This window comes from Sylvia atricapilla, chromosome 4 (genome assembly GCF_009819655.1).
Source record: "Sylvia atricapilla isolate bSylAtr1 chromosome 4, bSylAtr1.pri, whole genome shotgun sequence".
NCBI lineage: Eukaryota > Metazoa > Chordata > Aves > Passeriformes > Sylviidae > Sylvia > Sylvia atricapilla.
Window position 1 is genome coordinate 30763021 of NC_089143.1, and position 16548 is coordinate 30779568.

The 16548-nt window shown below is 48.6% G+C and overlaps 2 protein-coding genes across 8 annotated transcripts in view; one reads left to right on the forward strand and one right to left on the reverse strand.

Annotated features, from left to right (window-relative positions):
• PANK2 (pantothenate kinase 2) overlaps positions 1 to 16548 on the reverse strand; it is a 118718-nt gene that overhangs the window by 74530 nt on the left and 27640 nt on the right. The window lies entirely within an intron of this gene.
• RNF24 (ring finger protein 24) overlaps positions 1 to 16548 on the forward strand; it is a 28839-nt gene that overhangs the window by 2386 nt on the left and 9905 nt on the right. For 2 of the 7 annotated variants that reach the window (XM_066317444.1, XM_066317438.1), the window contains exons 2-3: positions 6055 to 6137; positions 15434 to 15583. In XM_066317444.1, the coding sequence (XP_066173541.1) occupies positions 15441 to 15583 (143 nt within the window). In that variant the 5' untranslated portion in view covers positions 6055 to 6137; positions 15434 to 15440. Of the gene's footprint in view, positions 1 to 1313; positions 3787 to 6054; positions 6138 to 12416; positions 13065 to 13812; positions 14121 to 15433; positions 15584 to 16548 lie in introns of those variants that run through there. The other 5 variants (XM_066317442.1, XM_066317443.1, XM_066317437.1 and 2 more) reach the window with 4 other exon arrangements.

Here is a 16548-nt window from a genome sequence, read left to right on the forward strand (position 1 = left end):
TCCCTACTGCTGTTTTATTTCCTTCAGGTGTTGTATTTAATAGCGAAACCATCACCTGAATTCATTTGAATGCTATTTTTTTTTTGCACAACAGATGTACACAAAGCACGTTAAGCATGTCAAACAGCCCCTGAGTAAATCATGTTGTTTGCTCTATTACTTCATTCATACAGGTTCGATGTTCCAGCTGATGCATCTGGAGTGCTGTGCCATCTGGAGCAAAAATTAAATACAAATTTGGCCCCTGGCCTGGAAAAATAACAACCTTGTGCCCCACTAATAATCAGCAGTGGAAGGATAGGGCCCCTGACAGAAGAACTGCCTGGGGGCAATGTGGAAGGAACCCAAAATGCACTAATTGAGATATTTAAAACATATTAAAAGAGGGAAAGCAAATGCTTCCAGCCCCATGTGCCGGAAGCAGGCAGGAGCATTGATGTGATCCCATTACCAAGTCATGGGGCTGATACTGGCAGATGATGGTCCTGATTCCTGAGTGGGTGGAGGTGCATGTAGTGGTGATTTCCCACATCTCCCAGCCTTACTGCTGAAGGAAATCCCCTCCACAACCTCCTACCACCTCTGTTCCAGCACTGCTTGGCTCAGGTTTGCTGATTTTGTCCCTGTTCACCAAGTCTGGCTTGGACACTCCAAGTCTGCTGCTTGGGTTGCTGGCATTGCTGTTTGGTTCAAGGCTGTCTCAGATTTGGGGAGAACAAGGTGTGGAGGTGGGTCAGCTCTGCTGGAACTTACTGCTTGTGCATCCCAGGCTCAGATCCAGTCGCCTCCAGGCGTGAGTGGAGATAACTGTGATGGACCAGCCATGAAGGGCACCTTGGGATCAGCGTGCTCTGAATGTTGTGGGATCCACTGGACCTTCAGATGAGGAGTACTGTGTGCCACATGGGAAATAACCAGTGCTGCTGGTTGCTGCCACTGTTCTTGGCTGGAGAGTGGTCTTGGCCCTTTCCTGGGGGAGGGGCAGGTGATGGGGTGAGGAGGAGGATTCCATGGTGAGGAAGCAGCAGAGCTGCACAGGACTATGAAGCTGAACCAAGCCTGGAGGTTCTACCCAAGGAGAGCCAGCTTTCCTGGACTAAATGATGTGTGGGATTATAGGAGAACACCTGGCTTTACTAGGAGGGCTTTTGTGCTTCTGGACCATCTCTCCAGGTGTTCCCCCTTGGGTCACCCCTCTGAGTGACCTGCTGTCACCTCCACTTGGGCTGTGTGGCAGAAGACAGGTTGTGAGTGATTCACTCATACCCATAGAACAACACTTCGATGTGGAAAAGGTGGAGAGAGGCATAGCTGGTGCTCATCTCCTGTTCCCGCCACCTGCACCTGGAGCCTTCTGCCTTGGGAAAACATGGCTGAGACATGGTCCTCCCCCACCTTGCCAAGCTCCTGCTGCACAGCAAACCCAAATAAGTCCATCCTTTGGGCCGTGGCAGGAGGTGCAGATCCTTCTGGTGGTCCTCAGACAATTTGGATCATTACTGTGGAAGCCTGGAGGGCATTTTTTGGGGTTGAAGCACCCCCAGTCACAGCAGTGGTTGGTTTGGCTGAGCTGGGTTTGTTTGTTTTTGCTCCTGCAATCATTCCTCTTAAAGCTGAGTGTTGTTGACAGAAGATCGGCTGTCACAGCCATCCCCTCCCCTGTCACTGTTGCCCTGGAACTGCTCAGACTCAGGTGAAGAGTGGCCATCCTGGTGTGCTGGTGTCCCCACCCCGAGTCGCTGACAGGGCTCTAGAGCGGGATCAGTGATGATGTGATATGGGGCTTAATTGCGAGTGAGCCCAGTCATCGCCTGAGCCCGGCGGGTGCTGCTCACTGGGTTGAGAAATGCCAGCGATCCCATGGAAAACACGCTTCAGGAGACGATCTGAACCCGCGTGGTTTTGCTACAGCCACAGGCAGTGGTGATTTTCTTCCTGACCTGAGGGATGGGAAAGCCTTGACATTGGCAGTGGGCTGGAGCAGGGCCTGTTCCTCATCCCTGGATGCTGCGGTCCCCGCTGGAGATAGAGCTGCATCATTTCTGGATGCTGCTCCCTCTAGAACAGTAACAACGGGCGATATGTCATTTTTCTACCTGTCTGGCTTGTTTAAATCAAAGAACAAAAAAAAAAATCCTAAAGGGTTCCAACCACATGTGGAGGGCTCCTGTGTCCTGCTCACAAATGGTTGTGGTGCTAAGGGGATGGTGAGAGGACACAAGGCCAGCCCTAATGCCAATGCATGGATGGGCAGCGGGAGCTCATGGGCCAAATTAGCTGGAAGCAGCTGGCTCAGCATAGCCAAAGGCTGTGAGGTCTCATGTTGCTCCAATGCCAGAGCTGCAGCTGGATCAGGCTGTGGAAAAAGCAAAGACGCTAAGAAACAGGAGGAGAGAGAAGACAGGGTGGCAGGAAGCCTGGGCAGGGATGTCCTGCTTTTCATCTTCAGGACTGTGAGTGTGAGAAACAAGCAGGAATGACTTCTCCAGGCTTATTTTGCCTTTTTTTTGTTTGTTTTATTGTTTGTTTGTGGGTGGGTTTGCAGGACACGAGGACTGCTGACAACTAAGGTTCTCCTGGCCCCGAAGGGGAAAAGGATCTTTGCATGCCATAATCCTGGAGGCCCACCCCAGTGTTTGAGGGACAGTGTGCTAACCAGATCCTTCAGTGTGCTGCCTCCTTGGAGGCAGGGGATGGGGATCCATGTGGCTGCACGGCCACAAAAGGGTTACTGTTGTGTTGGAAACCATGGAAGTCCCTGAGAACGGTCATGTAGGAATTGGGACTTCTCCAAAAAGGCAGTGGGATTGATAACCCAAATGAAGTGCACCTGCACCAATGCCCACAGCTTTGTCACCAAAAGAACGATCTGAAAACCACTGTGCAGGAGTAAAGCTGTGACATTATTGCCAGCACAGAGTCATGTGGGATGACTCAAACAAATGGATTGCTGCAATGGATGGGGATAACTTTCCATGACTACCAGCAGTCCTGGCTAACTGGGAGGTCCCAGCTGACTGGAAGTGAGCAGATGTGATTGACACACAACTACAAGAAGAGCAGGAAGGAGGATTTTGGGAACTACAAGGCTGTCAATCAAGTGACCTGAGCAGATCACCCTCACTCATCACCAACAGGGCAATCAGAGGATCTGGGCCAGCTAGTATGAGCTTGTGGCAGGCAGGTCTTGCCTGACCAACCAGATCTTCTTCTATGACAAGGTGATCTGGTTAGGTGGATGAGGGAGAGGCTCTGGGTGTGTCTATCCGGACTTTGGCAAGGCCTTTGACACCACTTTTTCGTGGAAGGGGCTGGAGTCCCCGTCCCTGGAGGTATTTAAAAGCTGTGTAGAAGTGGCACTTGGGGACATGGGTTAGTGCAGTCCTTGGCAGTGCTGGGTTAGCAGTTGCACTCGATGGCCTTAGAGGGCTTTTCCAACCTAAACGATTCCATGATTCTGTGATTCTATTATCCCTTCAGAGGATTAATCCCGCCGCTAATGCAGCTTTTCATTCGCAAAGCGCTTTAGAGGAAGTCGCGCCAGGAGAGCGCTTGGAGAGAGAAACTGAAAGTGCTGAGCAGGAGGCAGCTGCCCTCCTGATTCCAGCCTTCCCGCTGTTGTTCTCCCAGCCTGTGCAGTAGGAGTGGGTCTCCAGCTTCTTGGTTCACGGGAGTATTTTGGGGAAAATACGAGAGCTCTGTAGCTGTGCAGCTTCCCAGATGTGAAACCAGGGCATGTCAGCTCTCCCACTGGTCCATTGAAATCCAGGAGGAGCAGCCCAGCAGGTAAGAAAGTTGGTGAAGCCAAATTACCTATCTTAACTGGATGAGAGGGATCAGAGTCTCCTGCCCACCAACTTCAACTATACCAAATCCAACTGAGTGAATTGTGCCTCCCCACTGAGCAGGGCTCTCGGAATTAAATCGTCAGGGTGTTGTAAGGATCGAGTGATACTTGCCTGCTCTCTCCCGAAGAGCTTTGTCCCAAGCAGGCAAATATTTTCTCGGCGCTTTAATGACGCCCATTTTCCAATTGTTCCCTGTAAAAACCCGTTGCCAGCCTGGGCTTCCCCTGAGGCAATTTCTCGGCTCTGCTCTTCGGGGAAACGCAGCTTTTCTGGGAAATGCAGCAGACGCAGCTTCCGGGTTGGAGTTTTTGTTTCGCTTTTTAGTTGGGAAGTGTTGGATGAGGACCTTTGTTTCGCTCATTTGACGCGTGAGATAAAAGATAAGGCTTTTGGAGGCTGTGTTGGCCATCTGAAGTGGGATGGGATTGTGTGGTTTGAGGGCTGAATAAATTGGGATGAGCTGGATGGAGCCTGTCTGATGGTGCTCGTGTGAGTTGGATGTCTGTCAGCTGAGCCCTGCACCCCAGTTTTGTTTGGCATTTATACCAAACACCCTCACAGTTGTGCTGAGCGTTGTTTGGAGGAGGCACTTTGGGAGTAAAAGAAGGAAAAATGCATCATTTTCTGAGCTGTGGCTTTGCCTGAGGGATGCTGAGTTGTCCTGTGCTTCTGACTGTTCTTGAGGCTTCCTCCTTCTCCATTCTGACCTTTCATCCTCCTCCTGAAGCATCTTCCCTGTGCAGCTGCCAGTGATGCAGCAGGAGGAACAGGTCAAGGAGGTGGTGGGAAAGGCCTGGGGTGTGTTGCAGGCAAATGAGAAGGATGGAGCTGGAGACAGGCCTGACATCAGGTGTTCTATTTCAGCCTTGGACATTAAAGCTGGGGGCAGGCGTGTTGCAGGGAGTTAGAAGATGGGGACAGTGGGTGTTTTGCCAAAGCCAAGCAAGTATTTGTGCCTAAAGACTAAAAACGATATTGTCCTGCAGAAAAATTGGCTGGAGAAGAGGGATTCTACTGCTGTCCAATCAGGCACCTCCAAAAGGAGGAGTTTTAAGACAAGCGGATGGAATCGAGGCCTTGTTTACACTGAGGTTGGAACTTGAGCCTTTTTGGATTTGTTTTTTGGATGCAATTTAAAAGGGGAAAGAAGTAAGCATTGGCAAAAGTTTTGTATCTTTCTTAGAAAACCTGTTTTCTAACAGAAGTTGCTTTTCCTCTCCAAAGGATCCCCTGAATCCTTTCTGCTTCCTTTAGGTTGGATTTATCTTGGCTATTAATGTTCTGTGCTAGAACACCCGACTTAATAGCAAACTGCTTGATATCAAAACCCAGATTGCACATTGCCTGCTTCATCTTCTAAATCAAATAATTTACTCTTCAATATTATGAATCACTCATTGTGAAGGTAGCAGCAGATCCCGGTCTGTTTCCATGTGGGTGCCATGTTACATTTTCCTTATTAACTGAGATCCTTTGTGCAAAGCCATGTGGATGAAGGCTGCTGCTGATCTGGGCACAACTTTGGTTTTGTTGCTCAGAGATTTTTATCTTTTTTCTTATTATTAAAATGATGTTTTCCCAGGCCAATGCAGAATAAGTCAGGTGCTTGGGATGGATTTTTTTAGCTGAAGCATCAATTTCACTAAGAGTTGGAGCCCAAAGATGAATTGTGAAGCCCTGGCAGGTGGCTTGCCCAGGATGGGATCTTGACTTGAGCCTACCATGGATGGACTGATCAGACTTGCCTCGGATACCCACATCATTCCAGACAACCCTGTGCAGCACTGGGCTGGGAATCCCCGTTTTCCACCCCAAAACCAGCCCCGATGCAGATTTCTCTGCGAGGACTCACTGTGTGGCAGCCATCTCTGCAGGCTGCTTTGTGTTTTTGTTTACATCTGGTAGAAAACTTCTTAAATTTCCTGGCAAGGGAGTAATTCTAATCCCTTTCAATGAGATCAACGGATTAGTGTCTCAGATGCTTATAAAATTGTGAGGATTAGCCAAGCCTCCCCCCCTATTCTTTCTATGCCACGTAACGTCATCACCACGTTTTAAAAGGGGATCTCTGTGCTGTTACCAGGAGCTGAAGCAATTTCTGGGAGCCTCTGCAAATCCAAGCATTTAAAAACTATGTCTTCATCCTGTCCCTTGCTCCCTCTGGATTTTTGTGCAATTTTTAGGGTGTTTTTCTCTTTTCTTCCAGCATCCCTGGCACCAAACTGTGGTAGCTGTTCAAGCACATACCTTGGGTTTGCGTGGCTTGGCTGCATTGCGGCACCCGTGCAGGTAAGTAGGGAGCTGAGCCCAAAGTTTTCCTTTGCACAGAGACTTTCAAATTCCCATCTTGAGAGGACCAGATCCCCATAAGAAAAAGTTATGTCACAAGTTTGCTCCTCATTTCAAAGGATTTGGGCTTTTGTGGCCCATCCCCAGAGGGGAAAGGCTCTTCTGGGCTGACAAGATGCTCTCACCCCAGCTGTTGAGAGCAGGATGAAACTCCACACACCCACATTCCTGCATCCTCCTAATTACAACCTGCACTTTCATTAGGACTTGCTCCCTAACCAGCTCTGAGGGAGCTGACAGGGAGGAGGGTTTAGTTCAAACCCTGTTGCCTCTCCCTGCAGGGCAGTTTTTAAATGCCTTTTTTCCCGGGTCGATGGCTGTGTGGTTGCTTGACCTGTGTGAGCAAAGTGATCCCGAGCTGCCGAGTGGTAGGAACTCAGAGCCAGGAATTCCTGGCCCCGACCCAGTAGAGTTTCAGAGGCGAGCTTTTAAATATATACAAAGACAAGCTCATAATTTCCACTCTACTAATGAGGCCACGGCGTTTTCATTGAAATGTGCCAATAGGCACTGCGGTGGTATTTTAGCAGCCTTGTACTGTGAATCCAAATGTGATTTAACATGGCAGCCCCCGCGGAGCCGAGGAAAACCGGCTTCTCCCGCTGAATTTCAATGATGCTGCTAAGCAGCACTTCCCAAAAAATCCCCTCAGTGGTGGGACCTCTCCTTGTGTTTCATCCCAACAAAGTTTTCCCCCCCTCACACTTCGGTGAAGGTGGGGAATGGGTTGAAAGGGGATATTTAGGAGGGGAAAATCTTAATTTAAAGCCTGGGTTTAACAGATGTGTGGCTGGCTGGTGCGAGGCGGCGATTTAATAACCGGGCTGGCCAGAAATATCATTAAATTGTAGTAAAAAAATGGAACGTGAGGGCTCCAGACATCGTGTTCTCTCTTGACCTTTAAAAAGCCACTCGAAGCTGCCAGCCTGCTTGTTGCTAAGCCACCTCCTTAGTGCCACTCATATATTTTCCCTTCTAGTAGGCGATTCAGCACCCGGGAATTCATGGAGATCCAACAGTAAACTGTTACACGCCTGAAATTCCCACTGGTGGATTTTATCTTTGTAGCCTTGAAGCATTCAGAAAATATTTACCAGGTTTTGTTCAGTCAGCTGCAAGAAAAATGTCAATTTTAAGTAACTCTCACAGAAAGTGTTTGGTTTGCTTTCTTTCTAAAAAAAAAAAAAAAAAAAAAAAAAAAGTCATGCATCAGCAGCACAGCTGTAAACTGGGGTTTTTCTTATTTAGGGCTCAATTTATGAGGAACCCCTGTAGGAAGCAGCATCCCTGGGCAAAGGAGGGCTGTACGTGGGTGATTTTGAAAGTTTACACCTGCTTGTCCATCACCTCCTGGTTACAGGCCCCTGGGGTATGGGTACACTTAGACTTTAGAATCACAGAATCATGGAATGGTTTAGGTTGGAGGGACTCTTCAAGACCATCTCATTCCACCACCCGGCCATGAGCAGGGATACCTTCCACTGGACCAGGTTGCTCCAAACCTGGCTTTGAGTATTTCCAGGGATAAGGAGTCCGCAACTTCTCTGAACAACCTGTGCCAGTGCTTCACTAAAGTCCCTTCATTTTCTGCATCCTGCTAAGGTCAGGCCACGATTCCAGGAGAACAGGGGAGAAGGATAATAACCCATGGCATCAGCTTTGCTGAGACTCTGTGACAGAGGAGGATATGCATTTGTTGGTTGGTGAAGGTTTCTCTCCAAGCACCTCACTTGACCATGCAAGTCTGGCTGTGGAGAAGTTCCATTTTCTATTTCCACCTAAATTTTGAGGGGTTTTCCATCCTTGCAGCCATCTTTCTTGTCCCAATCCCATAGAGGTGAAGCTGTTTTTGTCCTGTTTCCATATGATTCCCAGGAGGTTTTTTTGCTGGACTCTATAAAGTTTTGCAAAACCATCCCAGTCTCTGTTAGCAAGGGAGAAGGAACGATAAAAAAAATTCTTCCCTAAATCCCTGTACTTGGGTCAACACCAGAAAAGGGTGGACTGACTGTGCAGCTCATTTTTTGGAAGTATTAGGAAAAACTGGAAACTGCAGTGACGTGGCATTGGTGTGAATTCCCAGCAGGCAGGGGTTTGGGATTGTCTGGGTTTTCCCGAAGCCTTTTTCAGGCTGTCAGGATTGTAAAATACAAACCTGGCCAGATCAAAGTGGGCTTGGGGAAATGGCTGCTCCGTGAGATTTGTTTATGGACTTTTTTCCCCCGTATCCAGTCACCAGCTTTTTCACTCTTTTCCATCCAGCTACCTCTTCTTCTTAATTTTTACCTCAAATATAAATTAAAAAGGTCCACGGAGTGCGTTCCCAAGGACTGAAACCCAGGCTCTGGGAGCAGACAGCAGCAGCATAAAGAGAAATTCTTCCCTCCCTGGCCTCATGCTGCTTTTCCACCAAAAGGCTTTACAGCCATCTGGATCCCCTTTCAGATTATGCCGCCCCCCTTCCCAAAAATCCATAACCTAGCAACCTTATTTAGTGTAAACGAGATCATTCTGCTTTCCTGTTTCCAAATTGTGCTTGGCTCCTCTGACTGCCTTTATAGGAAGGCTGCTTACAGCTGTGATCCCATCACTGGTCCAGGGTGCTCGTCTCCAGAAGGATTTTGTAGAATTATTGATTGCTGTGTGTTGCACTGATAATTATTTTTTTCCCTCATTAAAGGAGCTTAGGAAATGGGAGAAAAAAGGGTTTCAGGAAGTTGTTTAATCCATCTGCTTCTCAGTATTAGAGTGGAGAGGGCAAGTTACTCTTTGGGTCCATGGAAAGTGATTTGTTTTGGTTCAGCCTGAAGAGGACTTGATCCAAGTGTTTTTTTGGTTTTTTTTTTCCTTCCAGATGTGATATTTTGGGAGTCCCCATTGCTTCCCACAGCTCTGTGTCATCACCCAGGAATTTTCAAATTCCCTGGAGTGTTTAACACCAATTTCTCTGCTGTGACCCTTCAGCTGCGTAGGCTGTGTGTTTCTCATAGAGTTTCCAATTTGCATTCCCCAAGGAACCTGTTCATTGGGGAGCACTGCAAACGAGGAAAAACAACCACAAATGAAGGTGGAAGATTATTCCCACTTGCCTGTGTTCTCATTCCTCTTTTTGGGCTAAAATACACCCAAATTTATTGTGTATCCCACCAGCATCAGCCTATAAAGGGGAAGTGGTGACTCCTGCCTTCTCTTTTCACCTCAGGAATACAAAGAGGCTGGGGGCAGGAGGAGGCAGCAGAACATCCTTTCCCACCACACTTTTGGGAGGAAGAGTGAGCTCACTGGGTCATGACGTTGCAGCTGCATGCCAGGAGAAGGGGGGAAAAAAATAATTACAAATCCCCAAGGCCAAAGGGGAAAAATTCCTCAAGTGTTATTTCATCTCCGAGCAGTGAGTTGAGCTGTCCTTGGGCAGCTCATGTGAGTCTTTCCGAGAGAGGCACTGCCAGCTCTGCTTCAAGCCCTCCTGGGAAGTGATTTCCAGCTCTCATTCTTGATAGGAGCTCAAGCAGGGCTCTCCTCCAAACTCTGCTCCCCCCTCCTCCAGACTGTATTAAATAGCGCTATTGATTTTTTTTTTCTCTATTTATTTTTGCCTATTTTCCAGGAACTTGCAAAATCAGCCCTGAGCAAACCTCTAGTTTGCTTTTCCAACAGCGCAGGGAGAAAGAACTTGACTTTACAGTGGGTGATGGGAGCTGCAGCTGACCCATTTCTGCATATTTCTCTTCCAGTGGTAGCAAAAACATTTCCTCACTTAAAGGTTCTCTTCAGTTTTAAAGTTCTGGGATTAATTGTTTCTTAAACAATTGTCTGGAATCAGAACGGCTTGCTGGAAATTGCAGCAGTACAGTTGTGCTGCTGGATGTTGCTTTCCTTAGACTTTCCTATTTTTTTCCAATTGCTTTGTTGTGTTGTCACATCACTTTCTGTGTCCCCTGCCCAGAGGCAGTGGAGAGGGTTAAGGTTTTGTGTTTGGTGTCAGCCAGCTGGGGAACACAGCCAGGAAGTTTCCTGATTCCAGTTCAAAAAAAGCATCGGATCTGCTCTCAGGGAGGAGGGATCAAAGGTCTCAAGTGCTTCGTGCTTCGAGGTCACTTTGGTTTCTTGGATGTCCAGGCACACAACAAAAACATACCAGCACCCCCAAGCCTGCATGTAGATAAAATGGGTGAAACATGGGGTTTTGTATTGTTTGACACCCAGAAGTTCTTTCTGTTGCTGTGATGGTGCCACATCACCCCAGCAAAGCTTTGCTGGGTCCTGATACAACTCTGTCTGTGGTGTGAGGGACCTGTTGGGATGTTCCTTTCTCCCAGCACATTAATCCCACTAGTCAATAACCCTGCCAAGCCTTGCACCATCCCTCATGCTCCTCCATTCCCTGCCAGGTTTGTGGAGTGAAGGATCTGGGCCAGGTTGGACGCTTGGAGCTGGCACTGGATGTGGCATCCCTATGGTAGCATTGTAGCCCTTTGAAATTGCATCCTGCCAAGAGGTTTTTTCCCCCCCCATGCTCAGTCCTGTTGTTCCTTGGTTTTGGACACCAAAGGCCATCACTCCTGGCTGGAGCAGCACTGACTTTCTCCCCCACTCCATGCTAGGCAAAGGTGGTGCAGCTGTGTGGCATCTCTAGGGCAACAGTGATGCTGGTTAAGGGTTGGCTCTGCAGCTGCCTGTGATTTTCCCATCGCCACGCTGCAGATCCTGGCGCTGGAACAGCTCCAGAGACGGAGCTGAAGGAAATTCCTTCCAGCTGCTTGAGGTCAGGGCTTCGCTTTTCTTTTGGGGTCCATGAGGGGGATTTTTTTTGCCTGCAAGTAAAACGAGGGCGTCTCTGGCTGCTGCTTCTTAACACCTGGAAGAATCTTTTTCTTTTAAATATTATCCCATTAGTCATAGCCATTAAATAACCTTCCTCTTGTAGAATCAGTGCATGGAAGAATACCCTGCTCTGCAATACAACTTGAGCTGTTTCAGAAAGGTCTTTGTCAGCTGCTCCCAGTTTAACTTTCAACCGAGTTAATAATGCTTTTGGTTAAACCTGTCTGAAACACGTTGCGAAACGCCTTTGAAACTCGAGACGCCGTTCACGCCCGCTTGAAACCTTTCCCATCGATAAAATATTTCAGCTTGGAGTTTGGCCATGGCTTAGCATTCACTTTTCCCTGAGATTCGTGATTTCAGGCCTGCCTGTGTCTGGCTCCGCTGAGTGTTTGAAGCTCAGTGTTTCCTGGAGATTGGTTGGCTTTGCCAGGCTGGCCAGTGGGATGCCCAGGACCACCAGCTCCTTTCAGTTTTCCCAGTTAATGGCTGAGGAGATTCAGTCTGAGTTTGCTTTGAACCCCTGTGGTGAAAGTTGTTTGCCTTGAAAACATAAAGTAAATCCCTCTAAAAACAGGAGTTTATTTACAACAGCAGAGACAGGAGCCACCGCTCCACCCAGCATGTGGGCTGTATTTAGGGGTGAGAATGCACAGCACATGGATGGCCCCTTTATTCACTGATGTTATAAATAAATAATAATAATTTTTTTAAAGGGCAAACAGCTCCTTTTAATAAGTTAAACCCGAAGAAGGAGCACACAGTTCAAATCCATGTGGCAAAGCAGCAGGAAAGCAAAAATCTGCAGCTTTCAGCCCATGGCATTACTTAAAGTGGCATCCCTGGTGTCACCCCCTGGCTTCAGGACCCTCCTCCTCCTTCCTGCCTCAGTTTCTCTACCTATAAGAAGACAATTGCATCCTTTATTAATCCCTGTAAGATCTCCTGAGGAACGCTCTGGATACCATGTTGGCCCCACTATTAAGGCCTTGCTGTGGCTCTAATGAGAATTAATTTGGGACGTGGCTTTGTGAGGTTTACCTTTCACAGCCCAACTGTAATCAAGGCCATGCAGGAGCTCATGCTGACCTGTAACACTCCTTTTCTGGCTGCTCGATGGGCCATTAACCAGCACTTGGCTTTTAATTAAAGCTGGGTTTTGTCCTCCTTGGAGAAAGGTGGATTTGCTTGGCCCCACGTAGCTTAATCACTGGAGGGTGTAAGGAGGGAGATGTGGAGCTCAGGTTGTTCTGCCATTTGTACCTCACTGCATCCCAGGACACCATTGTTATTTGTTACTTTTCATAGAATCACAGAAATGGTTTGGGTTGGAAGGGACCTTAAACACCATCCAGTTCCACCCACCTGCCATGGGCAAGGACACCTTCCACTAGCCCAGGTTGCTCTAAGTCCCATCCAAGCTGGTCTTGAACACTTCCAGGGATGGGACAGCCACAGCTTCTCTGGGAAACCTATGCCAGTGCCCCCTTTTCTACGTGCAGCCTGTGTCCCCCATTCCAGGGGTTTCAGGGACCTGCTGGGGGCCATGGATGCCTCACAAGCATCATTTTCCTGCTCTGAGATGCCTTCACCATGAGAGAGCAACAGGGAGGCTTTTGTTCTGCACCAGAAACTTTTCATCCTTTTTTATGACTCCTTTTTATTTCTTTTGGCTGCACCCTTGCAAATCTGAAGCCGCTTAAAATACAGTTCCTCCCCCCATTCCCCTTAAAAAAAAAAAACACCAACCCAAAGTTTGGCTGCTTGAAATAATCGTCAGATTTCACTGGAGTCTTTTAAAGTTAACAGTTTCCTGGATCCTGGGCAGACTAGCTGATATTTCCCTGTTAACCTCCGTGTTTTTTGCTGTAACATTTCTCAGCTGTTGCAGCAGGAGGGAGGGAGAACCAGGGCAGCTCCAATGTGGAGAAGGCTATTTCACACAGGGGTTGGATGAATCTGGTGTAGGATTCCCTGGATTTGCACCACAGGGGACAGAAGGGTTGTCCCCAGGAGGCTGAGCCCTCACGACATGGCTGGCAGGTAGGTCATGGCTGCGTTTGTGACACCCTTTTGGGGCAAAATATTAGGGACATGGTTCCACTGGAAGTGGATAGTGAGATGCTTGGGGTTGGTCTGAGCTCTGTTTCAGCTGAGTGTTTATTTGCTGAGGGCTGTGATGGTTTCTGGCTGTGCTCATGGACGTGGGGACTGGTGCAAGAGTGGCACAGCTCAGGTGCATACAAGCAGCATGAGGAATTTTCCTGGCTTGATGGGATTTGCTGCCCCAAATGCAGCCTTGGATGTTCCTTACTCACAGAATCTCTTAGCGGGATTGCTGAGAAGAGCATCACAAGTTAAAAGAGTTGTAAAGGAAAGAAAAGCAACAATCCAGTGCTGGTTGGTTTTGTTGCCTGTCCTCCAAGAGTTGTCTCTCTTTCCTTGCAAAAAGCCACCTGGAGCTTTCCCAGAAGGAGGATGTTTCTCTTGGGCGGTTGAGGAGCTGGAGGCAGCCAGCCTTGGCCAAAGGCAGTGATTATCAGCACAACCCAAGGGCGAGGTGGGGCAGCTGAAACATCCTCATGCCACGAGTGTGACCGAGGGGAGCCCCTGAACCGTCCCAAATCCCTCTGACCCAGTGGGACTGAAACCCAAACCGGGCCCTGCAACGCCAAGCTGCGCATTAACTCCGCCGGAGCTGGGAACAAAGGTTTGGGGGCTGGATTGGGCTTTTTTTAATTTATTTGCAAAGCAAACCAGCTCAGCTGAGCGGAACAGGCGTCGGTGGAGGAGCGTGAGCTGCCGGGTGGTTGCTGGGCTATAAAATCCCATCCCCACCAGCACTGGCAGGAGGATGTGCCGGCTCCCCGAGCTCTCGTAGCGTTTCCACGTTGGCCGGGAGAGGTTCTGAACATGCGTGTTGGTCTCTGGAGGCTTTAATCAAATCCAGGCTTTACCAGAAATCGCCTCGAAACTTCCAGCGAGCTGAGGAAACTGAAAGCAGCCGGAGCAAGGAGGCTCCCGGGCGGGTGTTTTGGGGCTGGCAGGGATGTTACCTTCAGCAAGGGGATAGTCCCGGTGAGACAGCCGGGATGAGAGGTGAGTCTGCTCCCCGTGGGAAGTCAGAGGAAAGCCCACAGGGGTTCAGCAAAAAAGGGGCTTCAAAGGGGGAAAGGAGATTTGAGAGTGAGGATGCTGCTTGGAGGGAACACTCAGAGTGTTTGGATTTTGGAGCATCGCTCCCTGGCGTGTGTGGATTCAGATCCTGTGGTTTCCCCACTGTCTTCCCACCCTGTGCAAAATGAGGAGCTGTGCAATTACTGCGCCGTGGAAAACTCCCCGCTCCAGGGAAGAGTTTTGTTATCCCTCGGTGATTTTATTTAGGAAACAGGGCTCAGACTGCAGGTACTTTCCTTGCTTGTAAAACTTCATCACACGTTGCTCTCCTGTGGGCAGAAGGGAAAACAAAGCGTATTTTTAACTTCCTTTTCTAAGCTGGGGGCAGGGGAACTTTATGCCTGGCCAACAACGGTTGTGATCATCCGAGAGCAAACGGTTCAGAGAATGATAGGAAGATAAGAGATAATAAATAAGTGCAATTAAAATCCTGGGGGAAAGGATTTGCTGAAGTCGTTATCTCAGGCAGCTGCTCAGGGTTTAATTGGGGCTCTCCAAAGGGAGGGAGGTTTTGGTCACGGGTCCCTGACATGGGACATGACAGCCAATATTGCTGCCTCTTCCTCTTGGCCTGCCGCTCGCTGGTGCCTCGGGGCTTTCCTGGGGGGAAGGAGCCTGGGGCTGTGCTGAGGAGTAAAGCTGAAACCTGCAGAAGTGCTCTTAAGTCACCAAACCTGCATCTCAGATGGGAAAAACAAGCAAAGCCTCCTTTACAGAGTCCATAGTCTCCCTATAATTTCTCTTGGTGGTGCCACTGTGTGTCCTGGGAATGTCCTTGTCCTCTTCATCTTTGATGATTTTGGTGGGGGCCTTCTGTGGATTGAGGATTCAGTCTTGGAAACCACTGGAGGGGAAGAGAAGACAAACCTCCTGGCTGCTTTCAGTATTTTTTACCAAGTTACTGCAGGGTTTGAGGGACACTGGCTGCAGCTGGGACTGCTTGGATGCAATTCCCACTCTCTGTTTCATCCAGTGTTTAACTTGAAGGATGATGTGTGAAAGGAAGAGTGCTGGAGGAGAAGCTCACAGTGGGAGAAGGAAAATTCCAGCCCCAGCTGATCCAGCCCTGCTTTGTTTTCAGGGTTGCCAAGATGGGAACTTGGTTTTGGGCAAGGAGAGAGGGATGAGTGAGAAGTCATCTCCAGCCTCCTCCACATCCATTCAAGGGACCACTGGTCTGCAAAGTGCATCCATAAGGAATGTCACATCCATGTGTTTTCTCCCTGTCTCCACAGCCTACCCATGAGCTCAGACTTCCAGCATTACAGTTTCAGGATGCCGAACATCGGGTTCCAGAACCTTCCTCTCAACATATACATTGTGGTTTTTGGCACGGCCATCTTCGTCTTCATCCTCAGTTTGCTCTTCTGTTGCTACTTGATCAGGTAAGGGAATGTTGTAAGGGAATGTTCCCCAAGAGCTTCCTTGCTTCCAGGCCCATCACTGATCCCTCCATCCCAAAAAGAGGATGGCAGCACCTTATTTCCTTGGCAGCACCATTTTCCTTGACACATCTTATGTCCACCTGATGTCCCACAAAGGAGTCACATTATCCAGTTAAAACCAGGAGATTAACATTTGCTAAAATAGGTATGGAATTGTGGTCAGCTTCTCAAAAAACCTGGAAAAGGGATGTTTTATGCTCCCTGCTTTCTGCTTAATGTTTCAACACATTAACCTCTGTAATGAGTAACCCGTATGCTGCGTGCTTAAGGAATGTTTAATACCTGCTCCGTTGGTTATTGAACACAAATTGCTCCTTCAACAGCACAGTTTGGAGATTAATGATGCAGAGTTGATGTGTTAATCTGAGCAAAGGGGGAGCAGGACAGCAGGGTTAAAGGTTGTTCCGATTCGGGGCTTGTTTTAATTACTTTATGGGCCACTGAGGAGATTGTTGGGCTGCCAATTGAGAGGTGAAACTCTTCCTGAGAGAGGGAAGATGAGGCAAGTGCCTGAGAATTGAGGTGGTGATGGAGATGAGTTGTGCTGATAACCCAAGATGGGGGGCTGGCTGTGCTTCAACCTGGGCCTGGGAGCAGAGGTCATCACTCTGCCAGCAGTGGCAGCCAAAATTCTGCATTATCAGAACTCTCCTCTCCAGCTTTTCTATCCCCTTTCCTTCCCCTCTGTCTTTCTAGCTGTCCCCAGCTCCCTGCAAGCTGTGCATCCATCACATCCCTTCCCTGTCTTCCTGTAGAACAGGTACCCAGTCTCTTCTTGCACCACAGCAGCCAGTCCCACCAGGTTATCTGTCCAGAGGGTGTTAAAAATATTTTATCCTGCTCTTGTAGACCAGAGACATGAGATTTCAATGTCAACCTTCTCAATACTAGATAATTTTCACCCA